This window comes from Ovis canadensis, chromosome 2 (genome assembly GCF_042477335.2).
Source record: "Ovis canadensis isolate MfBH-ARS-UI-01 breed Bighorn chromosome 2, ARS-UI_OviCan_v2, whole genome shotgun sequence".
Lineage (NCBI taxonomy): Eukaryota > Metazoa > Chordata > Mammalia > Artiodactyla > Bovidae > Ovis > Ovis canadensis.
The window spans coordinates 250,882,966-250,909,512 of NC_091246.1; the positions used below are offsets into that span (position 1 = coordinate 250,882,966).

Consider the following 26,547-nt stretch of genomic DNA (forward strand, 5'->3'; position numbering starts at 1 on the left):
CATTCTAGACTTAAATTACCAAGGAGTAGACTTTATTCAGAGCTTCTGACTGGCTGAGTGAATTCTAGGAAAATTTAATGTCATTTAGAGACCACTTTCATTTCTCCCTGGGTAGAGTTTTTAACTCTGTTGTAGAATTCAGGGGATCTAAGAACTGGGGTTAAATATCTCAGTAAATGTTATCATTTCTTTGAGTTATGAATGTGGGCAGCAACTGCCATTAGTTACTATTTTCAGTACAGTAATACAGAATGTATATTATATCACAAGTTTGTCTTAATGTATTAATACCCGTAATTCAACATAATTGGTTTTTGTAATCTATTTTTGCATTGAAATATAGGATGATAGGAAGAAGTTTGTTTCTATCAGATTGTAAAGGATTCATGGCTTCACTCACCCTAAGGAGAATGAAGTCTTTTATATTAGATAACCTCACCGCCAGTCCCTCCCATCAGGAAGATCACTGTTGCCTCTTCGCCTCCTCCATCAGAGGGCAGACAGAAGCAGCCAGAAAACCTCAGCTCCACAGAGACGTAAACAAAAGCCACATCACAGAAAGTTAATCAGCATGAAAAAGCAGGAAGTTATGTCTCAGATGGGAAGATGGGGCTTACCAGGTGGTGTTAGTGGTAAGGAACATGCCTGCCATGCTGCAGACATAAGAAATGAGGGTGTGATCCATTGGTCGGGAAGATTCCCTGGAGCAGAAAATGGCAACCCACAGCATTCTTGTTAGAGAATCCCATGGACAGAGAAGCCTGGCGGGCTATAGTCCATAGGGTCGCAAAGAGTCAGACATGACTGAAGTGACTTAACACACACAACTGCAGAATTGCCCTGTATTCATGGAGGTTAGCCAAATTGTCAGTGCTATTATGGGTTAGACTGTGATAAAGTTGGGTAAGATTGTTAGATGCTAGAAAGGGGCCAGAGTAAAGTGGTTTCATACCTGTCAAAGGCTGATGGGTACTTTATTACCCATAAAAAGTGGGGGAGACATGATTTTTATTTACATAAATACATATGCTATTTTTTTGATTGTTCAAGTTCATGACTGTTGAACTATATGAGAATATAAAAATAGTAGGAAAAAAAACAGTTGCATGCTTTCTGTTAAGATCTTTGTGTATCTTCTTTATAAATCTTTTTTAATATGATATATACTTTTCAGTATGTGTATTAGAGATATCAAGGGAACATTTCATGCAAAGATGGGCTCGATAAAGGACAGAAATGATATGGACCTAACAGAAGCAGAAGATATTAAGAAGAGGTGGCAAGAATAACTTCTGTACACAGAAGAACTGTACAAAAAAGATCTTCACGACCCAGATAATCACGATGGTGTGATCAGTCACCTAGAGCCAAACATCCTGGAATGTGAAGTCAAGTGGGCCTTAGGAAGCATCACTATAAACAAAGCTAGTGGAGGTGATGGAATTCCAGTTGAGCTCTTTCAAATCCTGAAAGATGATGCTGTGAAAGTGCTGCACTCAATATGCCAGCAAATTTGGAACACTCAGCAGTGGCCACAGGACTGGAAAAGATCAGTTTTCATTCCAATCCCAAAGAAAGGCAATGCCAAGGAATGCTCAAACTACTGCACAATTGCACTCATCTCACAGGCTAGTAAAGTAATGCTCAAAATTCTCCAAGCCAGGGTTCAGCAATACATGAACTGTGAATTTCCTCATGTTCAAGCTGGATTGAGAAAAGGGAGAGGAACCAGAGATCAAATTGCCAACATCCGCTGGATCATCGAAAAAGCAAGAGTTCCAAAAAAACATTTATTTCTACTTTATTGACTATGTGAAAGCCTTTGACTGTGTGGATCACAATGAACTGCAGAAAATCCTGAAAGAGAAGTGAATACCAGACTACCTGACCTGCCTCTTGAGAAATCTATTTGCAGACCAGGAAGCAACAGTTAGAACTGGACATGGAACAACAGACTGTTTCCAGATAGGAAAAGGAGTCTGTCAAGGATGCATACTGTCACCCTGCTTTTTGAACTTATATGCAGAAGTACATCACAAGAAACGCTGGGCTGGAGGATGCACAAGCTGGAATCAAGATTGCTGGGGGAACTATCAGTAACCTTAGATATGCAGATGACGCCACCCTTATGGCAGAAAGTGAAGAGAAACTAAAAAGCCTCTTGATGAAAGTGAAAGAGGAGAGTGAAAAAGTTGGCTTAGAGCTCAGCATTCAGAAAACGAAGATCATGGCATCCGGTCCCATCACTTCATGGGAAATAGATGGGGAAACAGTAGAAACAGTGTCAGACTTTATTTTTCTGGGCTGCAAAATCACTGCAGATGGTGATTGCAGCCATGAAATTAAAAGAGGCTTACTCCTTGAAAGCATAATTATGACCAACGTAGATAGCATATTCAAAAGCAGAGACACTACTTTGTCAACAAAGGTCCATCTAGTCAAGGCTATGGTTTTTCTAGTGGTCATGTACAGAAGAATTGATGCTTTTGAACTGTGGTGTTGGAGAAGACTCTTGAGTGTCCCTTGAACTGCGAGGAGATCCAACCAGTCCATTCTAAAGGAGATCAGTCCTGGGTGCTCATTGGAAGGACTGATGCTGAAGCTGAAACTCCAATACTTTGGCCACCTCATGCGAAGAATTGACTCATTGGAAAAGACCCTGATACTGGGACGGATTGAGGGCAGGAGGAGAAGGGGACGACAGAGGATGAGATGGCTGGATGGTATTACTGCCTCCATGGACATGAGTTTGAGTGAACTCTGGGAGTTGGTGATGGACAGGGAGGCCTGCTGTGCTGCAATTCATGGAGCTGCAAAGAGCTGGACACAACTGAGCGACTGAACTGAAATGATATATATGTTTATATATGCACACATTTACACATAAATACACATATGGAAATATGTTTATGTATATTTAGATGTGCTCTTTTAGAAACAAAAATGCGATTATGCTGTATAAGTAACTTTTTTTAGTCAGATTTATTGAGGTATCATTTATTTAAGGTAAAATTCACCTTATTACAGTCCTATGTATACTTCCATTGGTTTTGACAGGTACAAAGAGATATGTAATTTGCCTACAGTCATGATCTGAAACAAGTTATGTCACTCCCTAGTATATCCTTGTGCCCTTTTTGTAATTATTATTTGCTCTTGTAATCATTTATTGATATTTCTTCTTTGGTCTTTTTATAAAATAACAAATAAATGGCATCCTATAGGATGTTTCTAGTCTGGCTTTTTTCGTTTATTTTTTTCCTTTAAAATTTTTAATTTTAAGTATGCTTTGAGAATCTTTTATCAAGTGGATAAAAATATTCATTTCTCTTTTTTATACTAATTTCATTTTTTCAATTTTGAAATTTTAAGTCTTTAATCTGATTTTATTCTTTTGCAATATTTATTAATACTGAGTTACTAATAGTCTTACTAAATACTGATTTTTTCACAGGTAACACAAGTAGCAAGACAACCGGGACCCCCGACCCCTTCCCCTTACTCAGCACATGAGATAAACAAGGGGCATCCAAACCTTGCGGCAACGCCCCCGGGACATGCATCGTCCCCTGGACTCTCTCAAGTAAGAAAAACCTGAATTTCCTAAAATAAATTTCCATTTAAAAGCCGAATTTTTCTAAAGCAAACTTTTAAACAAACATACAACATTAGTGGAAGAGAGATTTCAGTTTTATCTTATTTCTGTTTTGTCTTACTACATTTTTTAGACACACCTCCCGTAATGGTGGCTAGTAACAGTTTTACTCATTTCATTTCTGGAGTCATTCAGAATAAACTGTCAGTGATAATTAGGTTTTTTTGTTTGTTTTTTTGTTTTGGAAATTAGAATATAATCCTAAAGTTCTTTAAAAATCCGATAAAGCGTTTGTTTGCATTTCAGTGTATAATCTGATCGTCTTGCTTCTTCTCGCTTTTTGATGGATTGTTGGTGGTTATTTTCTACTTTTATAACAGATATGATGCCTTTTCCTCTTAGTAATTTTTGTTGGTATGATTTTGTAAATAGGTTATTAAAATTGCCAGGCTTAAAATTTTGTTTAACTGTTAGAGTAGTGAACTCCTTAGTTTATTTCCAGTTACCAGGCACAGGAGACTCTGACACACTGTTTTAATGTGTCCCTGTGGGTTCCCTGCATGTTAAGCCCTTTCCCAAGAGGTCTTTCAGCTTGTACCAACTCACCATTACATTTATTTGATCTTCCTTGTGGTTAACAGTGTTATAGAATTAGGATATCTCTTACTGGAATATAGACATAGTCAAGACAGTATCTTTGAATCATGCTATTTGAGATTATTAATATTTATAGCTAATAACCATTCCTTTTAATAATGAAAATTAATTTTGTAACTTGTTTTCAATTTGGGCCTGTATCTTTTATTCCTTTGAAGAGCTTGAATTATAAGAGGAAGAATTACTAATAATAGTGCTAAAGGCTGGCGATTATAAGCTAAGGGCTGATGAACGGTAGTTTAAACTGTAGAATATTTGGAGAAAGATTGTACAGTATGCCAAAGCATAAGTGAAATGGCACCGTTCGTGCTCAGATGGTAAAGAATCTGCTTGCAATGCCGGAGACCTGGGTCCAGTCCCTGGGTTGGGATGATCCCTTGAAGAAAGGCAGTGGCTGTCTACTCCAGTGTTCTTGCCTGAAGAATTCCATGGAGAGAGGAACCTGGTGGGCTGTAGGCCATGGGGTCCCAGAGAGGCACGGCAGAGCGACTAACACAACTGCCACTGCTGCTGCTACGCTTACGCTCAGTCTAAGTCACCCCCGCTTAATTCTGAGCTTTAAAAGGAAAGCATGTCAAAGTGAATTCTAATTGTTTAAGATGTTTCTAATGTTGGTTTTCATGGTACAGAAGAGAGCCATGCAAGCTCTTTATACGGTGTGTTGGTATGTGTCTCAGGAGAAAAGAAACACTGGGTAGTAGTTTGGGTAGGGAAAGTTTCGTATAAGGGGTGATTAAGTATAGTAGGGATTGGAGTAGTGAGAGAGAACCTTAAAGAATGCAGAAATAACAAATGTATAGAGGAGGTGCTTTTCCTGGGGCTAGGTTAGAGTTCCCCTGAAAATTCTTCTTTACCCTGTTACCAGAGTGCATGGCTATGATATGCCTAATAGTAGAGAATACATGGTGTCAGTAATGTCATACCAGTGGAACGTGCTGGAAAGCCATCTATGGAATGTTGAGGAAAGCCTGCGTCTCTAGCGCCAGTTCCTTTAGCCAAGAGCTGCTGTGGAGCACAATGAATCGAGGCTCCGTAAGCAACTCTCCTTGCCACGGACACTTCAGATAGCCTGAACCTGGAGCCTAGGTCCCATGTGGTAGAGAAGCTTGCGTTGCAGCCTGAACTTACTGCAGAGGCTCCTTTGTTTCTTTTCCTCAATCAAAGTTGGAAACCTCCCAGGTCACTTTGAAGGTCCATTGTGGTGTCTCACACTCAAATGTAATGTATGTTCTCTCCAAAATCTAAACAGAGGTCTTCACCGTATGCCTCTTTTTTCTCATCCTAGTGCTGGGTAGGAGACTGCGCCAGGCCCCCCCACCCCCCACCTCCCTTGGGCTGAGATCGGCATGATGTGGTTCTCTGAATGGTAGAGAAGTTGTTGTGGTACTGCATCAGTGGAACTTACTAGAAATCTGCTCTCTGGAATGTGCCAGAATTCTGCCTTCTAAGGTACTGAGGGGAAACTCTGCACAGGGCAGTTTCTTAGTGGAGGCACTCTGCTGCAACGCAGCCTGAGGGGGTTCCCGGGGTGGCTGTCAGCCACTGGGCACTGCTGGCTGCTGTATCCTGGGAGGAGTGGGAGGCAAAACCCTTCCCTCTTGCAGTGTCTTTACTGTGTCCTTTACTGAGAAACATTTACATTGTGCCAGATTTCATTTTCACTGTCCTGGCAAACAAGTTGAATTTTGAGCTGAAAGGCAAGCAGTCAGTAACTGGCATGTAAGTGGAATAGCTTAGTTTTCCATTTCAAATTCTTACTGTTCCAGTTGGTGACTTGACCTCAGCAGTTTGCCCAAGGTGCTTAAGTGTTCTGAAGGAGGGCGGCTTGCAGATGCATAGTTTGCATTTAAGGAAACTGCTGCGATCTTGCAGTGGTCTCAGTTGTCGAGCCCACCAGTGCCTTTCTGTATGCCATTTTATTAGTTGCTTTTAGAAGTCAGAGTGTGTAAATCCCAAGAAGAAGGGTTACCAGATGTTACCTTGGTTTTCCTTTGTGGTCTGTTTTGTTGTCATCATTCTTCCTGATTTGATGGATGAACCCAGTACATCACATCTCATTCACTACCCGCTTTTATACCCGCCTTTCAGACAGGGGAGGCAGCCTTATAATGGATTTATTTGTCTCCTAACAATGTCTTAATGTCTGTTGATAGAGTTGAGGAAATCTTTCTAAATTGACATACCTGGAAAATTGGGGTGTTTTGTGGGAAACTCAATATCCTTGGGTTTTAGCAGTTAACATGTTTGTGGATCATGATGGAAAGTAGAGCCTTCAAAATAGTGGGAAAAATTTTACAGGCTTAGAGTCAAATAGACTCCACGTTCTGGGACTTGATCTCGGTTTCTGGTTATATGATGTTGGGTAAATTATTCAGTATCTCTAGAACTTGGTTTCTTCATTGCTATATGGGGGAGAATTAGAATTCTGCTGCTCTTCAAGAGGGTTTTTACCAAGATCATATAAAATCTTGCCTCAGAAGAGGACACATGTATGCTTTCAATAAGTGACACTTGATATTTTTGTGCATTTCCAACTTGATTCTTTTCAGGATGTGTGTGTGTGGGTGTATGGCGGGGTCCACCCCCGGTGGATCCAGGGTGATTCGAAGGTGGGGGGACGGAGTCGGCGTCTTTGGAAAAATACATATTTAATCACAGATATAGAGAGATTAGAAATGGATAGTGTAGTAGGAAGATTAGTGGAGAAAAAAGGCTGAATAACTTGGATTACATAGAATAGCATCCATGCTCCAGATGGGAATTCAGCCAGAAAAACGGGAGCAAGAAAGAATCGACATGGGGGAATCAGTCTTTCCGGAAACTGATCCGTTTTCTTTATTTTTAGGTTTGCTTATATACCTTTTGTTACATAGAGGGATGAATAGAGTCACTTGGGGGTCAGCAGTCCTGACCTTTATCAAAATCAGGTGCTTTACATAAAAAGTTCTTAGGGATTTTATGATCCTTTCTTTCTGATAACCAAAAACTTATTTTTTCCAAGGGTGTTTTTTTTTTAAACCAGGCACCACCCTCCAAGTAAAGTTACATTCCTATAGGGTGAGGGTGTAGTGAGTTACAATCAAGAAAGTAATTTATTTAACCCAAGGTTAACATGATTAATCTTAAAGGTTAATACCTATTTCTCCTATATGCTTAAAGGTTAATACTTATTTCTCCTATATGTTAGTTATATTCATTATAAGGGTAGGGAACATGGAGATTTAGTAGCAAACATCAGCCCAACAAATGAAAATCCTTTCATCAATGCTCCCCTTAAGATCTATTTAGTCTTAAGATAGTGATAAAGTTACATTTTTACATAACAAGGACACAGTGACTTATGACAAAGCACAGTGATCTATTACAAAAGAGAAACTCCATTAGCTCAAAAAAGTCTAGTATTGCTAACCTTAAAAACTACTATATTTCCTTTTCTATAGTCCAAATACATTGATTAATATATTCCCAGGTGCCTAAGGATATGGAGGCCTGGCGGCAGTCATTGACTCAACAAGAAGAAAAGGCCCTATGCTAATCAAGACTCTCAAAATACTCCAAAACTCTCTTTGCTGTTTATGGTTAAGAGGTAGTAAACAACCTTGTGGGTAGTGGCAGGAGTATGGATAATCCTGTCACACAAGCTAGTCTGTTAGCAGAGCAGTTTGACATCCTTGAGACATCCTTGTCCCACCCGGAGGAGGGAATTAGCGGCAATTATTGACACAACAAATGAAAAACCCTTCACCAATATAATTCCTAACCAACCCACTATACTAATAATTTCTAACTCCCCAAAAGAATTTGTCTTTAGTAAGTCTAAAACATCTCATGCCTCTCAGATTGGGAGGCTGTAATCAATCACATGTGGCCAGACGAACCTATACAGGTGGGCTAGATAACCTTCAGAGGAGTCCATAAACTGAAACACTCTTGTCACGCCCAAGAATTTTTATTGCCTTGGAGCTGCACGTTTACTCCTTCTCCAAGGAAAACGGTTATGGAGGAGAGCATAAAACAGACTCTGGTTTTGGGGTTAGATGCTTGGGAACAGGGGGTTTCCTGAGGCTGGATCATGCCTTTGCGTATGCCAAGCCTCCTTCCTCATGACCTTTGCCATGGGCGGAGTTCCTCACGCTGGCTCCGGGCAGGTGTGTGCGTGCGCGTGTGTCTTAAACTCACCTAATTTGGCTACCGTTCTGGTATTAGTGTGAAATTTAGAAGCTCTCTCTAGGAGTTTGAGATGTCTTTCCAGGTCTTTGCTTATCCCTTCCAGGGTAAAAGTACAGGCCAGGCTTGGTCATTTTCTGTTGGAAATAGTGTGGTTTATTCTTATACACAGAACTATTAATGTTCGACCTCAAATCCAGTGCAGAAAAGATTAAAGAAGCTTCTTTAACCACATGGCTTATTAGAAGTGACAGTCTCCCCTTCTTCTGTGAGTCAGAACTTTTTGTCCCAAGTGGCAACCTGTGTCTGTGACTCAGTGTTTGGCCTGAATCAATTGATCATGGTTTGAGTGAAAGCAGCTAAGCTGAAGAAAAGTGAATTTCATACCTTTGAAACATAAAAGAGGGACATGGTAGAAAATTGCTCCCAGTCTCTTCCTGCCATTGTTAGTGACGACCTATTTAATCCGCTTCTTTTTCTTCAGGATAGGATTTTATATGTGTGTGTGCAAGTACATACACTTGTGCATTTACCAAGGTTTAAGACTTCGTGTGCATTTTCCTTTGTTATGTGACATCTAAATCTTTCTCACCCTGTTCCCTCAGGAGATTTCATATAGTGAAAATCAAACTTTGACTATTAGAGATTATTATATAATAGTATATAATATATATTAGATAATATATCTAATTAGATATGTATAGATACATAGATATAGAGATATCTATGTATTTATCTATTGATATATTCATATATAGATAGATATCTATAGGGACTATAATATATATCTGAGTAGATATTCTATCTAATATATCTATAATAATATATTAGAGATTATTATATATATAATTATTGACTATTAGAGAACTTGTAGTTCAAAAGAAATTGTCCAACTGTGGAAAACTATCAGACACAGAGTCTTTTTAGGTGTGGATTCTTTTCAGTCACCTTGAAATGGCAGTACTTGAACAGTCTCTAAACTGAGAATGTCCTTACTGTGGGAATAATGTTGGAATTTAACAGTATCTTCTGAGGCAGATTTCAAAGTTAGTAAAGAAATGCATTCTCCTGGGAGTCAGGAGCCCTGTGTTAGACAATTGTCCCAGCCTTGACAATACTATTTCAGAGTTAAGCTATTGGAAGTTCCTGTTAATGCTTAGGTTTCCTCTTTGTAAAATAGGAGGCTTATATTAAATGAGATCTGAATTCCCTTTAAGATCTCCATGCTTTCAGGAAACTACTTCAGAGTACCCAGTTCTTAATATGAAAAAATTTTGAATTCTATATTTTATTTATTTTTTAAAATTATTTTTTATTTTTTTACTTTACAATACTTTATTGGTTTTGCCATACGTTGACATGAATCCATCACAGGTGTACATGAGTTCCCAACCCTGAACTCCCCTCCCACCTCCCTCCCCATATCATCTCTCTGTGTCATCCCAGTGCACCAGCCCCAAGCGTCCTGTATCCTGTATCGAACCTAGACTAGCGATTCGTTTCTTACATGATAGTATACATGTTTCAATGCCATCCTCCCAAATCATTCCACCCTCTCCCTCTCCCACAGAGTCCAAAAGTATGTTCTTTACATCTGTGTCTCTTTTGCTGTCTCGCATACACGGTTATCATTACCATCTTTCTAAATTCCATATATATGTGTTGGTATACTGTATTGGTGTTTTTCTTTCGGCTTACTTCACTCTGTATCATCGGCTCCAGTTTCATTTACCTCTTTAGAACTGATTCAAATGTATTCTTTTTAATGGCTGAGTAATACTCCATTGTGTATATGTACCACAGCTTTCTTATCCATTTGTCTGCTGATGGACATCTAAGTTGCTTCCATGTTCTGGCTGTTAGAATTAAGATTGGGCAGATTTACGTTCTGTTTTGCTTTGTGTATTTTAAAAAAGATCAGAAGTTTAATAGTTGAATATTTTAAAATTAGTTCAACAAAACAAAATTGTTTCATACTTGTTGCTTGATTGTTGGTATGCTTTTGTTCTAACTTGGTTAATTTTCACATAATAGAGCTAAATTACAAAGTCAGGAGCCCAGACTGGCACTGATGATCAGGTTCAATGACTAGTCCTTTTCTTGGTGTCACTGTCTAAGTTCTTAAGCTATGTTCGCAGTAATCACTGAGAAGACGTGCTCAGAATGATGCAGAGAAGTGGAATCGTACATGGTTCCCACCTCCTCTTCTAGAAACTTCATTTGGTTCCTCTCTTTTTTTGAGAGACCAACTTGATCATGCTGTATAGTGGACTGAGGTGGTGATGGTATGTGATCCACTGGTTAGATTCTTTATTGTCTCTGGAAATACTGAGCAAAGGACTTCTTCACCGAGGAGTAGTGATTGATCACGATACTTATTTTAACTTTACTATTTTTATTCATACTATTTTCATTGTTACAGAACAATGTGATTAAATGACTTATGGTCCCTATAATCATTCTGCTTTATCCAACTTCTAGACTTACTTTTTCTTTCAGAAATTTAAGGAAAAATACTCAGCGTTACCTCATAGTTGTTGACTGACGAGTTGTTTCAGACTTTGCAAATTGCTTTCTCTTTCTTTTTAAGCTAAACAGTAATTTTATTTACGGCAAACAAGTTTTTATATTTTTTGTGATTAAAAAAATGTCTTTTATGAATATGACAAATTCTGAATTTGATGACTCTGACAATCAACCTTGCTTAAAGCAGGATAAGTAGAGGAAGCCTTGAAAATCTTTTTCACATTTTATTGGTGAAATAGATGAATGTTGACTTTCATTAAAAAGAGAAAATGAAGCAGAATTTCTTGTTTTTTATACTTGCTTTCTCCCATGGAGCATACTACAGCTGTCTAAAGCAGTCTTTGACCTCAGTGCTGTTTGGAAGCTGCCCTTGTGGCATAGGAAAATTTGATGTAGGCTCTAGAAACTGCAGTGTAGATGGCATTTAGTTGACTCTCTTGCCAAAATCCTCTGTTTCTTTTGTTTGTTTTTTAGTTGGAAAATTTGATGTAGGCTCTAGAAACTGCAGTGTAGATGGCATTTAGTTGACTCTCTTGACAAAATCCTCTGTTTCTTTTGTTTGTTTTTTAGTTGGGAAATTTGATGTAGGCTCTAGAAACTGCAGTGTAGATGGCATTTAGTTGACTCTCTTGACAAAACCCTCTGTTTCTTTTGTTTGTTTTTTAGTTGATAATATATGTACTTACTTAAAAATTTATACTTTACTGAAAATTCACCAGCACATACTGTCATTAAATAGTTTAAAATTAATATGCCTGTACAAGTGTAATTAGTATAAAAGTAAGTTGTAAGTCTTATAAAATATCTAATCATTTATACCTGTGGTTTCATCTCAAATATGCTATATAATTGTGGTAAGCCCTTTCCTCTAATTGTTGAGATTTATCTTATTGTGGTCATATTTGATAACGAATTTTAACTCTTTTGTTTTTTTCTTCATTAACAAAAACAGTTCCAACTATATTTATAAACTAGTACTTTACCAGATGTTTAAATTTCATCCTTTATGCAATCTTAATAGCTTCCCATGCCTATGGGTTTGTTTGATTGTGCTTTTCTTTATGTTCCATGTAACTAGAGAAAAGACTAGAATCTGAATTTTGAAATATCTGAGTATAAAGAGTAAAAGTTTAAAAAGTGAGTTCTACATTAATTCAGCACTGCTTTAGAAAATTGATGAATTTTTTAAGAACCAGTGAGGATGAACTGAGCGATTTTACAAGCATTTCTTTCATTGTCTTTGCCGTAGGCTCAGTTTTTTGTTGATGGTTATTTTCATCTCAATTTTGTGAAGGGAAAAAGGTTTAGGATTTTATCTCTTTCACATTTAAGGAGTCACTTTCTCTGGACACATTCTGGGAGGCACTTCTTGGTTTCTCTCGCTGCCACTAAACTGTGTTAATAGGTAGTGCAGAATCTATTCAGGAGTTTTCTTTGTAGATTTACCTCGTTACTTCACTTACTTCCCTTAGTTTAAGAAGAAAATCTCACTTCTGTGCCACTGACCTGATTTTTTACATAGCTGTGACATTATTTTTAAGTGTTTTATGGTTTTGAAAATTGCAACTTCAGTTCACTTATAGAATTAGCATGTGCCAGTAAATCGGGGGATAGCAAATAGAATAGCTTTAAAGAGAATCAGGAAATGGAGTATTCTGACTATTCAGTTCAGAGTGCTTGTGGTTTTTTCCTGCAAAAATTTATTTTCCACTTGTCTTGGTTGATTAGCTCACGCTACTGAAACAAAATACCATAGACTTGGTGGCTTAAACAACAGACATTTCTCACATTTCTGGATGCTAGGAAGTCCAAGGTTAAGGTGCTGGCTGACTTTTGGGTCCTGATGGGAACCTCCTACTTGGATTGCAGAAGGCCGCCTTGCCTCCTCACATGGTGGGGGGAAGAGAAGAGCAAGCTCTCTGATATCTCTTACAGAGCCATTGCTCCCATCATGAGGGACCCCATGACTTCATCTAAATCTGATTGTCTCCTGCAGGCCACTTCTCCAAATACCATCACACTCCTAGGGGATTAGGGCTTCAATGTATGAATTTTTTTTGCAGGTAAGGGAGGGAGACACCTTCATTCATAATGCCATTTATGTAATTCAGAGAGCTGTGAGAGAAGCAGGCTGATAGGACTATTGGGAGAAAGGTCAGCAGAGGGGTAGGTACCATAGACATGTAGAATATTGTTCCAAGATTAATCTGTCATGTAAGTATATGTTCTTAACCAGATTAATTGGGGAGGGTTAATTTGCATGAAAGTGGAAGAAGGTTTCTCAGGTAAAGAATCCGCCTTCTAAGCAGGAGACAGTAGTTCGATCCGTGGGTTGGAAAGATCCCCTGGAACAAGGAATGGCAACCCACTTCAGTATTCTTGCCTGGAAAATGCAGTGGCCAGAGGAGCTTGTCGGGCTACAGTTCACGTGATCGCAGAGAGTCAGACGTGCCTGAACAACTAACAGACTTTATTTATTTTTCAGTTCAGTTCAGTCATGTCCGACTCTTTGCAACCCATGAACCGCAGCACGCCAGGCCTCCCTGTCCATCACTAACTCCCGGAGTCCACCTAAATCCATGTCCATTGAGTTGGTGATGCTGTCCAACCATCTCATTCTCTTTTGCCCCCTTCTCCTCCTGCCCTCAATCTTTCTCAGCATCAGGGTCTTTTCAAATGAGTCAGCTCTTCGCATCAGCTGGCCAAAGTATTGGAGTTTCAGCTTGAACATCAGTCCTTCCAATGAACACCCAGGACTGATCTCCTTTAGGATGGACTGGTTCGATGTCCTTGCAGTCCAAGGGACTCTCAGGAGCCTTCTCCAACACCACAGTTCAAAAGCATCAATTCTTCGGTGCTCAGCTTTCTTCACAGTCCAACTCTCACATCCATACATGACCACTGGAAAAACCATAACCTTGACTAGACAGACCTTTGTTGGCAAAGTAATGTCTCTGCTTTTTAATATGTTGTCTAGGTTGGTCATAACTTCCCTTCCAGGGAATAAGCATCTTTTAATTTCATGGCTGCAGTCACCACCTGCAGTGATATTGGAGCCCAGAAAAATAAAGCAGCCACTGTTTCCACTGTTTCCCTATCTATTTCCCATGAAGTGATGAGACCATATGCCATGATCTTCGTTTTCTGAATGTTGAGCTTTAGGCCAACTTTTTCACTCTCCTCTTTCACTTTCATCAAGAGGCTCTTTAGTTCTTCTTCACTTTCTGCCATAAGGGTGGTGTCATCTGCATATCTGAGGTTATTGATATTTCTCCTGACAATCTTGATTCCAGCTGGTGCTTCTTCCAGCCCAGTGTTTCTCATGATGTACTCTGCAATCAAATGAGAAAGTTTGCTTGAAATATAAGAAAGCCAGGATCTTGGGAATTCCCTGGTAGTCCAGTAGTTTCACCGCACTTTCACTGCGTAGGGCTCGGGGTCAGTCCCCAGTCAGGGACCTGAGAGTCCAGCAAACCTCACAGCATGACCAAAAGAAAAAAGCTAGAATCTTTATAGAACTGAGAGTCTTGGGTATCAGTGACTCGATCCTCAATGAAAAGCAGGCAGCACACACATCATGTGGCTTCATGGTGATTATAAATTTTTCAAAGAAGAGTTAAGGAGAGTTTAAGTTATATTTAAAACAAGTAGAATCAGTTAACTATAAACAATGCAGATTATACATTGACTGTTACTAGGATAAAATGTTGTAATTTATAATACCAAACTAGCAACCTTTTTTCCTTAATGCATATATTTATTTACTGTTCTTTCCCCCCCCAGAGTTCCAGTGATGCTGATAATTAAATAACAGGAATAGCTAGATCTGATTTTACATATTTCATTGGTTAATGAATCTCATTTTTTTTCTCTGTAAGGAATGATAAACTCTCAAGCCATCTGAATTCTTCTGCTCCTGTATGGTCTCTTTACTGTCCGCCAAATACTTTGTTCCATAGGTACCTAAGTAGGTGATATGTAGAAAAATTTATGTTGCCAATATTTTGTTGTATTTCATGGCAAAATAAATCTATTTTTCAGTTCCCTGTCAGTGATCCTCCATTTTCAGGTACTGCATTGTATTATTCAAGCCTCTGTATATTACTTTAGATTTTATTAGTCTTCATCACGATTAAAATTGCCCATCTTTTACAGTTCAGTTCCAGAATTTTGACCTGCCTATTTAGTATGGTTGAGAACACGATAGTCTAGTTAGCTTAGTAGGTAAAGCAGTTAGCAGCAGTTAAAGTATTGTCAGAAAAAAAGAAATCATACTATCCAGTTCAAATACTGGGGGATATAATACGTGAATTTGTTAAACTAGCTGATTGATTTTCAAAGGGACACCGAAGTAGCCCAGAGATTAGTAACTGTAAGAAGCAGCTAACATTCTTAGAGCTGAGGGAATGAAAGACGAGAAATGGTGGTGGTGTGAGACCCTGGGAGCCTAGAGGGAAAGTTCTTTAGGAAACTGTTGCTCAGACTTGTGAGAAGGATGTTTCACTGCACGTTGGTCATCAGAAACTCAGCAGGTGAGAGGTGAGGCTCGTGCTTTGATGATCAGGGGTGCAGGCATGTTTGCTGCTGGATCTCTAAGTGGCTTTCAGGGACTTGATATCTGAATGGAACTGGTGTCTGGAGCCGTCCTGACAGGAGGTGAAAGCACTCTCCTACTTACAGCCTAGGTTAGAGCTGAAAGACAGTAGGTAAGTAAAGGGCACAAATAAATGGTAAAAGGATATATGTGTGTGTGCTCAGTCGGATCTGACTCTTTGTGACCCTGTGGACTACAGTCCACCGGGCTGCCCCGTCCGTGGGATCTCCTAGGCAAGAGTACTGGAGTGGTCCGCCATTTCCTCTCCAGGGAAAGTCTTCCCAGCCCAGGGATTGAACCCTCATCTCCTGTGTCTGAATCGGCAGGTGGGTTCTTCACCACTGTGCCTCCCGGAAAGCCCAAAAGGACGTTTAGTTACCTTAGTAATAACGATTACGATGGGACCATAAATCCCACGGATTCAACAAAAAGTAGGAAAGGAGATATTACAAAGTAAATACGGGGCTTCCCTGCTCACTCGGTTGTAAAGAATGCGCCTGCTGATGCAGGAGCCATGGGTTCGATCCCTGATCTGGGAAGATCCCACATGCTGCGGAGCAACTAAGCCTATGTACCCCAGCTCCTCAGCCTGTGCTCTGGAGCCCAGGAGCCACCGCTGCTGAAACCTGTGCGCCCTGGAGCCTGTGTTTGCAACGAGAGAAGCCACTGCAGTGAGAAGCCCGCTGACTACAGCTGGGGTAGCCCCCATTCGCCATAGCTGGAGAGAGGCCATGCAGCCCCCAAAACCCAGTCCTGCCAAAGAATACATAAAAAAAGGAAAGAAACAAAGTAAATGCTATAAAATATCATCTTTGATAACTAATAATAATGACATTAAGTTCCTTTATTAAATATTCACTCAATTGGTTAAAAACTGGAATCTAGGAATATGCATTTGAACATGACACAAAAAGATTAAAAACAGAAGCAGGAAAGCATTTAAAGGAAAATGCTAATAAGAAAGCAGGTATAAGCAACCTTTAGAAGTCAACATACAGTTTAAAACAAAAAGCTGTATGGGTGAGAAATAATTGCTACAATAAATAATTCTAGAGGATGTAATATTATAAACTCTTAGATACTTAATAATTGGTTTAGAATATATATAAAGCAAATTTAAAAAAATGGAAGTGGTCAAATTCGAATCAGTGTGGGAGATTGAAATCTCAGAAAATGGACAGGTCAGTTAGTAATCGTATAGGTTAGGGGTTGGCAGACTGTGACCCAAGGGCCAAATCTGGACCCCTCTCATTGTTTTGGTAGGTAAAATTTTACAAGAATACATCCATACTAATTTTATTTGTGAATTCTGCTTTTGTGCTGCAATTGCAGAGTTGAATAGTTGCCAGAGATTGTATGCCTTACAAAACCTAAAATATTTTCTATCCGGACCTCAACAGGGATAAATTTGCCAGCCCGTGATAGACTAGCGAACTAGAAAGATCAGATAACAAATATTTTGGCGTCAGATTATGTCTTGCTGCGGCTGCTGGTTTTTCTTCTTTTTTAGCCCTTTAAATAGGTTAAAGAACCTTTTTATAGGTGGCCCTACAAAAACAAATGCTAAGGGTCATTGTTTGCCAATCCGTGATACAGATAAATGACACAGATAGTAAACTTGTTTTTATATAAATGTGTATTTGCTCAAGAATGTGTGTGTATATAAATTTATATTTTGATTATATATATGAAAAAGAAATTTTGTATACAACAAACCAGGATAAAAATAATTGAGGATATCAGTGGTTTCAGTATCATAATTATCAAACCTTAAAAATATAGAGAGGATGTTTTACCAGTTCAAGTTAGCTAAACTATTAAAAATGCTATGGATAATTTGGTTGAAATAATAAATGTATAACTTAATTTATATTTTTTCTCATTCTATTCAGACTGCCATTTTTCTGCAGCTTCTCAAGGAGAATTTATAAAATTTAATGATATGCTAGGTTACAGAGAAAAATGTTAAATTCCAATCGTATTTATATTATTTTCTAAATATACTTCTGTAGAGTTTAGAGTTTAGTAACGAAAGACAAAATCTAAATTATGTTTAATTTGAAACTTTACAGAGCATAACTGCTGTTTTTAAAAAACCTTATCAGAATTATAACTTATTTTAGTTAGAATATAATTTAATTAGACTGGGGGTTGGCTAGCATTATATATCAAGAACATAGTTTTATATCTTTCATAATCTTAAGCATAACGTAGGAGAAAAATAAAATTTGTTTATTTGGAAATTTAAAAAAGTTTTGACTTGATAAAATCAAAATATAAGCATTATCTTTAGAAATGAATGAAAAATAGCACTTTGCATCAGAATTTGTGTGATGTATGTAAAGTGTTACTTAAAACATGTAGCCTTAAGGGCATATATTAGAAGATAAGAAAAGTTGATTAAAAAATTCAGTGATTTGAATGGAAAAATATATTGATGAAAAATTAGTCAGTCAGTCTAAGAAAGATACAGAAAAATTTATTTGAGCTAAATTTCAGGATTATAACCCAGGAATAGCATCTGAAAAGGCTCTGAGAATGGTTCTACCCATGGAGTCAAGTAAAATTGAAAGTGGAAGTGTTAGTCACTCAGTCGTGTCCAACTCTTTGTGACCCTGTGGACTATAGCCCACCAGGCTCCTCTGTCCATGGAATTTTCCAGGCAAGAATACTGGAGTGGGTTGCCATTTCCTTCTCCAGGGGATCTTCCCCACCCAGGGATCGAACCTGGGTCTCCCACATTGCAGGCAGACTCTTTACCAACTGAGCCACCAGGCCACCAGGAAGTCAAGGTACAGTTATATATGTTTTTTGAGATAGGGCTCTACATCAAATGACCTTTCACTGACAGTTTAAATAATCCACATCATCATTGACCCCTTACAAAATCAGCAGGGAATGCTGTCTCTTAAGGAGTTGTCTTGTTGATGCTGAGAGAATGTTGCTGCTTATGGCTGAGCTGGTGCTGCTGCTGATGGGGAGGTTTGGTGATGTATAGTGCGGGTGTACAATGCACAGAGGCGGAGAGGAGGCCACAGGGCAGGAAAGACTTTTTGTTTAAATTTCTCCTGTCTTGCCGTAAAAAATGACTTTATTTCACAACTGTTACGCTGTAATTTAAGGATTGTAGGTTTTATTTTCATGTATAGTTTATGTCTTCTATTGTTGATTGCAGACAGTAGCTATAAATTGCCACACTGCTTTGTCTCTTTCATACCAGGAGTCAAGAATTTTGTATATAGTAACTGACTGTCCTTTAAATGGCCGACTCATGTCTGCTGTCATTCAGAATACGCTCTTTTTGATGATATCAAACTTGATTATTGTGTCAGAAAGAAAGTTCAGAGTATGTGTGTGTAAAACATTTACATGTTGTTAGTGATTAGTGATGCTGAGCATCTTTTCATGTACTTATTGACCATTTGTTTATATTCTCTGGAGAAAATGTCTGAATCCTTTGCCCATTTTTTACTTGGACTTTGTGTGGGGAGTCATGCTGGATCTCAGTTCCTTATCAGATACATGGTTTGCACCATTTTCTCTCATCAGTTGCCTTCTCACTCTGTTGTTAGTGTCCTTTGCACGAAAGTTTCTGAATTTGAGGAGATCTGATTTACTTGTTTACTTTTGTTGCCTGTGTCTTTTATGACAGATCCAAAAAACCATCACCAAGTCAGCAGTTACTTCTTTACACTAAATGCAGTGTAGGCTAACTATTGCTTTTCGTTTTAACTTTTAAAATTTTACACATATGGAGATTTTCTCCTTTTAGAAAATAGTAGCAAGTCTAGAGAAAAGTGTATTGAGTTATCACAAGGACAGGCATATTGGAAAGAACGATGGAAATGGTTGTTAGTTATGTGACCAGCAGCTGCCAATAACAACCCAGTAGGAGTGAGAAAAAATCACTGAAAGTCCAGCTGCCCTGTTAAAAAAGACACTGAAAAATTCCAAGGACTGTTAAGGGTTCAAAGAGTGTATCAGGGTTCACTTTGGGAGTTAGAGAAGTCGAATACAGAAGTGGTGACTCAGAAGCCAGCTGGCTTATTTACGTAACCATTTGGCAACATTTAAGAAGGGAGAAAAGCAGCAAAGGGACTGGAGGCTGGCCAACAGGCAAAGAAAATAAGTATGAAGGACCTGGAAGACAGTATTCTACCATCTCCTTTTTGATTTTGAGCCATTTGCTTCTTAACTTCAGCAGCAATGAAATTAAAAAGTATGAAACCAAAGGAGGAAAAACACTGTTGAAGTGTATGTTAGAAGGGTATTACAAAACTTTGTAAAGCTTACAAAGATGAAAGTTATCAAAAAGCTGGATGCATACAAAAGGCATCCTTCATCAAACCTTTCTGTTTGGCTTAGTTTGAATTGCTCCAAAAAACCTGAAAGAATATAGGTTTCTTGAAAAATGACCATCCTGAGAGGGTCTTTGAAAGGGACAATCTCGTACTGGAAGCCATTCCTGTAACACACTCTAAAAGTAGATGTAATGTGGTAGGAATCAGATGGATGCATTCTCCTAAAAAATAGAACTCTTGTAGATAAGGGACAGTGAGTGGAGGAGGACCTTGACTGCTGGAAAGATTTAGAAATAATTTTAACTAAAAGCTGTTCCTTCCTAATGTAACTTGAATTATAACTGTGTAAACTAGTATTTTGAGAAGGCTATGGCACCGCACTCCAGTACTCTTGCCTGGAAAATCCCATGGATGGAGGAGCCTGGTAGGCTGCAGTCCATGGGGTCACTAAGAGTCGGACACAACTAAGCGACTTTACTTTCACTTTCACTTTCATGCATTGGAGAAGGAAATTGCAACCCACTCCAGTGTTTTTGCCTGGAGAATCCCAGGGACAGGGGAACCTGGTGGGCTGCCGTCTATGGGGTCGCACAGAATTGGACATGACTGAAGCGACTTAGCAGCAGCAAACTGTTATTTGTTGTGTATTCCTCTTATCAGATTATGTATTTAAGGATAGTGTCTTAATGATAGATTACCTTACAGGTTAGAGCATTTCTCAGTTACTCCACTATGTTTATTTTATCATTTCAATAAGCCTATGGATAGATATGATTATCTCTATTTTGTAGATTTGGGATGTTGACTGTGAAAAGTGAAATGATTTGCCTCCTAGCATTGTTGCAGGAAGAGGGACCTCTTCCAGGGTCCAAAAGTGGGCTCTTGTTTAGCGCTTGGAAATGAATGGTCTGAGGAGACACACGTGCTGAAAGCAAAAGGCTTTATTGGAAAGGGGCACCTGTGTAGAAAGCGGCAGGTACGTGGCTCACCCCAGTTATGGTAATGGGGTTAGCTTCTGGGTTGTCTCTGGCCAATCATCTTGATTGGCCCATAGTCTGAATTAGGGTCCTTCCTGGTGGGGCGTGTATCTCCCACCCAAGATGGATTACAGTGAGAAGGACTCTGGGAGGTTGGTCATCTCCTCCCTCATTTAAACCTTTTGTGAATTCTCCCAGTGAGTTTTCAGTGGCAGCACGATATTCCTTGTCAGGACCTCCTGTTGTAAGACAGCTCAGGCAGGTAGGCCTGGCCAAGGGGTGGTTTCTGTGCAGCAGTTCCGTAATAGCTCTGTTTGTAAAGAATTCAGTCCACGTCTCCAGATCCCAACTCTTGACATTGTTCCTAGTTCAGTTCAGTCGCTCAGTTGTGTCCGACTCTGCGACCCCATGGACTGCAGCTCACCATACCTCCCTGTTCATCACCAACTCCCGGAGTTTAGTCAAACTCATGTCCATCGAGTCGGTGATGCCATCCAACCATCTCATCCTCTGTCATCCCCTTCTCTGCCTGCCCTCAATCTTTCCCAGCATCAGGGTCTTTTCAAATGAGTCAGCTCTTCGCATCAGGTGGCCAAAGTATTGGAGTTTCAGCTTCAGCATCAGTCCTTCCAATGAATATTCAGGGCTGATTTCCTTTCGGATGGACTTGTTGGATCTCCTTGCAGTCCAAGGGACTCTCAAGAACCTTCTCCAGCTCCACAGTTCAAAAGCATCAATTCTTTGGCGCTCAGCTTTCCTTATAGTCCAACTCTCACATCCGTTATTCCTAGCTTTCTCATAATTCATCATAGTACTCAGGTTCGTTTTATGCATACTAGGCTTTGGTCGCAAAGAGTCGGACACGACCGAGCGGCTGAACTGACCTGAACTGAGTCTTTCACGAATAATTTTAGAACTACAACCACCACTTATAACATTGTTTTTATGAAACAGTATGATGTGAATTTTTTAAAAATCAACATGAGACAAGTTTTGTTGTTGTTGTTAACTTCGGAAGCAGAGAACCATCAGTGCGCAAGTTATGGAATACTTGTGATATCTGGGAATTCAGTGAACCAGGAACTGAATTCTCCTTAGGCAGATCAGTACATTTAGCCCAATGGCCCTGGGGAGACTGGGACTGGGATTGGACAGAGAACCGGTTTTTATTATGCCATGTAGAAAAGAGCTAAGGTGTGAATAGTGTAGTTATTGTTGTGGGAACACAGTGTGTGAGATCAAGGTGTATTGTGAAAGCCATCCTGTTACATGAGCCGGTCATTGTTTTATGAGAAGCAGAAAATCATAGAATTTAAATGTTGATGTAACTGTAAAGAATATAAAAGTGGTAGTAAACTTAGTACAGTATTTTTCTGCTACATATGTCACTGCTTAGAAATAAAAAAGAGTTAGTGGTTCTCAATCCTTGCTGCCTCTAGAATCTTCTCATTCCTGAGACCCATTCCCCAGAGATTCTCTTAATTGCTTGGGATGAGGCCCAAGTGAGTCTAATGTTGAGAACAGAGCTGTGGAACAGGAACTACCCACAGCCTTTTAAATGAAACTTTTAGGTCTTCTTTGCTGGAAGTGCTTTTCAGTGAAAGGAGCAGAAAGCATCCTTATATTTTAGACCACATACAAACATAATGAATTTCTCAACTGAGAGACAGTGGCTTTGGTGATAGACAAGTTGTTTCTATCTGGTATCTACCGGGGACTGTTAACTTTTTATAGACAATATATTTTGCATTACAGTCTGTACTGAAATAGTTTTTACCTCATTGATAATACATACCATTTAATTTTGATGATAAAGTCAAATTCTGTCAGCAGTCCCCAGCCTTTTTGGTACCAGGGACCAGTTTCATGGAAGACACTTTCTTCACGAACCAGTGTTGGCGTGGGGGAGGTTTTCTCAACAATTCAAGCACATTACATTATTGTGCATTTTCACACTATATTTCTATTAATATTACATCAGCTGCAGCTCACATTATCTGACATTATAGATCTTGGGGGTTGAGGGCCCCTGAAATAACTGACCCTTCTGATATAAGCAGAGTAAGAGCAGATCATTTTGGCTTCAACATATCAAATATTTGTGGATTTAAAGCTGCAGTACAGTGTTTTTCAAATTTTTTAAAACACTAAGACTTTTATTTCCCCATATACAATAGCTGAATGTAAGGAATGGAATGCCTCTTTGGGGATGGAAATGGCTCTAAATGAAATTTTCTAAAAGTGTAACTTAGTGGCTGTTTGCAGTGCTTTATTTGGGTAAACAGAGGAGCTTTTCTCTCGCTAGTACTGTTGACTGTTTTGTGTAATTCAGTAGAGGTTTATTTTACAGGTACAAGCTTAACTATAAAAGAGCCAAGTATTCTGTTGTTACATGCTTTGAGAGCTTGTTCTGAGGAAGGCTTCTATTGAGGAAGGGTCTGTGAATCTTTTCTCAGTAGTACTGTTATAATGAGTTAAGATTGAATTCTGAAGCCAAAAAGTCTTTTATGGATATTATGGCAAGGATTTAGGTTTTTAAAAACCAGTTCAGTACCATATTGATACAGGATTTATTACCTTTTCTGAGCAGGTGATCTCATTTTCTAGTCTGTATATTATTCGACTATAATCCACAAATAAGCTTTTATATAGAGTCATGGTGGTTAGGTACAAAAAAATGCTGTATCTCTGGTATTTAAAGTAACGTCATGTGAGATGTTAAGGTTCATTTTTGTATTAAATGTTTCATTTTACAGTATGATATTAAATCAATTTACTTGTCAAAATTGTCTCATTTTTAAATTATGTTTATTGTAAATATTTCTAGAGTTGGATTGAATAAAGAGTGGCCTGACAAATACAGCTGCATTGAAATGGGTGATGAGTGACATTAAAGTGCACTCCACAGTGTGTGGAGTAACGCTCATTAAATATCTATTTTTGAGGTAACAAAGAATAAGAGTAATTGGATGGTCCTAATGCAGAATAAAACACACATTATGACTTAATGAATGGTTGAGTTGCCTAAAACATTCATTTAAAAAAGTCCAAAAGCCACAATTAAGTAAAAGCAGTTTTTTTGTTAGATAACATTTAAAATATAGGCTTTTTAATTTTCTAGCAGCCACATTTCTGGTGCTGAAAAGAGCTTCCATTCAGAAATGAATAATCTCTCTCTCGGAGTATGTCTTGAAGAGGCCTTGAGCACAGCCCAACAATTGAACTCTGATAGAGCGCCGAATAGGTTTCCTAGGGCTCTAACTTAAAAGAGAGATTGATCACATAGTGTTCTTTCTTTCTTTTTTTTTTTTTTTTGAGGTAAAGAATTTCTCTGCCCCATTGAGAATATAAACTATGAAAAGGAATTATTAGTTTGCTACATCTGCATGCTAAGTCTCTTCAGTCGTGTCCAACTCTTTGTGACCCCATGGCCTCTAGCTCGTCACGCTCCTCCGTCCCCCAGGCAAGAAAACTGCAGTGGGTTTTGCTGCAGTATAAAAGTTGCCTTTTAGAGAGTGAAGTGTTTTGTTTTGTTTTTTTAAGAGAGACCTGACTGTGAATCCCAGTTCTACCAGATATTAATTACGTGATCTTGGATATGTTAAACCTCCTTCTAAGCGGAATTTTGGCATCTGTTTGAGTGGATATATAACAGTACCTACCTCATAGAACAGTGTGAGGATTAAGTCAAATAACAGATGCAAACGCCCTGGCAAATAAATGCTGGATGCTTAATAAATGTCTGCTTTCTGTATTACAATAGCTTTGGAATATTTAACATTTTTTGAAAGTTGGGAATTAGGGACTTCCCTGGTGGTCAGATTCAGACTTAAATTGAAGAAAGTAGGGAAAACCGCTAGACCATTCAGGTATGACCTAAATCACATCCCTTATGATTATACAGTAGAAGTGAGAAATAGATTTAAGGGTCTAGATCTGATAGATAGAGTGCCTAATGAACTATAGATGGAGGTTCGTGATACTGTACAGGAGACAGGGATGAAGACCATCCCCATGGAAAAGAAATGCAAAAAAGCAAAATGGCTGTCTGAGGAGACCTTACAAATAGCTGTGAAAAGAAGAGAGGCAAAAAGCAAAGGAGAAAAGGAAAGATATAAGCATCTGAATCCAGAGTTCCAAAGAACAGCAAGAAGAGATAAGAAAGCCTTCTTCAGCGATCAATGCAAAGAAATAGAGGAAAAGAACAGAATGGGAAAGACTAGAGATCTCTTCAAGAAAATTAGAGATACCAAGGGAACATTTCATGCAAAAATGGGCTTGATAAAGGACAGAAATGGTCTGGACGTAACAGAAGCAAAAGATATTAAGAAGAGGTGGCAAGAATACATGGATGACCTGTACAAAAAAGATCTTCACAACCCAGATAATCATGATGATGTGATCACTCATCTAGAGCCAGACATCTTGGAATGTGAAGTCAAGTGGGCCTTCGAAAGCATCACTACAAACAAAGCTAGTGGAGGTGATAGAATTCCAGTTGAGCTCTTTCATATCCTGAAAGATGATGCTGTGAAAGTGCTGCACTCAATATGCCAGCAAATTTGGAAAACTCAGCAGTGGCCACAGGACTGGAAAAGGTCCGTTTTCATTCCAATTCCAAAGAAAGGCAATGCCAAAGAATGCTCAAACTACCGCACAATTGCACTCATCTCACATGCTAGTAAAGTAATGCTCAAAATTCTCCAAGCCAGACTTCAGCAATACGTGAACCGTGAACTCCCTGATATTCAAGCTGGCTTTAGAAAAGGCAGAGGAACCAGAGATCAAATTGCCAACATCCGCTGGATCATGGAAAAAGCAAGAGAGTTCCAGAAAAACATCTATTTCTGCTTTATTGAGTATGCCAAAGCCTTTGACTGTGTGGATCACAATAAACTATGGAAAATTCTGAAAGAGATGGGAATACCAGACCACCTAACCTGCCTCTTGAGAAACCTGTATGCAGGTCAGGAAGCAACAGTTAGAACTGGACATGGGCCAACAGACTGGTTCCAAATAGGGAACGGAGTATGTCAAGGCTGTAAATTGTCACCCTGCTTATTGAACTTCTATGCAGAGTACATCATGAGAAACGCTGGACTGGAAGAAACACAAGCTGGAATCAAGATTGCAGGGAGAAATATCAATGACCTCAGATATGCAGATGACATCACCCTTATGGCAGAAAGTGAAGAGGAGCTAAAAAACCTCTTGATGAAAGTGAAAGAGGAGAGTGAAAAAGTTGGCTTCAAGCTCAACATTCAGAAAATGAAGATCATGGCATCCGGTTCCATCACTTCATGGAAAATAGATGGGGAAACAGTAGAAACAGTGTCAGACTTTATTTTTATGGGCTCCAAAATCACTGCAGATGGTGATTGCAGGCATGAAATTAAAAGAGGTTTATTCCTTGGAAGAAAAGTTATGACCAACCTAGATAGTATATTCAAAAGCAGAGACATCACTTTGCCAACTAAGGTCCGTCTAGTCAAGGCTATGGTTTTTCATGTGGTCATATATGGATGTGAGAGTTGGACTGTGAAGAAGGCTGATCGCCGAAGAATTGATGCATTTGAACTGTGGTGTTGGAGAAGACTCTTGAGAGTCCCTTGGACTGCTAGGAGATCCAACCAGTCCATTCTGAAGGAGATCAACCCTGGGATTTCTTTGGAAGGAATGATGCTAAAGCTGAAGCTCCAGTACTTTAGCCACCTCATGTGAAGACTTGAC

The 26,547-nt window shown here is 39.0% G+C and overlaps 1 protein-coding gene across 32 annotated transcripts in view; it reads left to right on the forward strand.

The window, feature by feature from the left end:
- The window catches only part of EIF4G3 (eukaryotic translation initiation factor 4 gamma 3), a 355,715-nt gene that overhangs the window by 122,329 nt on the left and 206,839 nt on the right, over positions 1-26,547 (forward strand). For 28 of the 32 annotated variants that reach the window (XM_069579156.1, XM_069579148.1, XM_069579151.1 and 25 more), the window contains one exon: positions 3,455-3,583. The exons of the other annotated variants lie outside the window; for them this stretch is intronic. In XM_069579156.1, coding sequence (XP_069435257.1) covers positions 3,558-3,583 — 26 coding nt within the window. In that variant the 5' untranslated portion in view covers positions 3,455-3,557. The remainder of the gene's footprint in view (positions 1-3,454; positions 3,584-26,547) is intronic. 32 annotated transcript variants of the gene reach the window in all.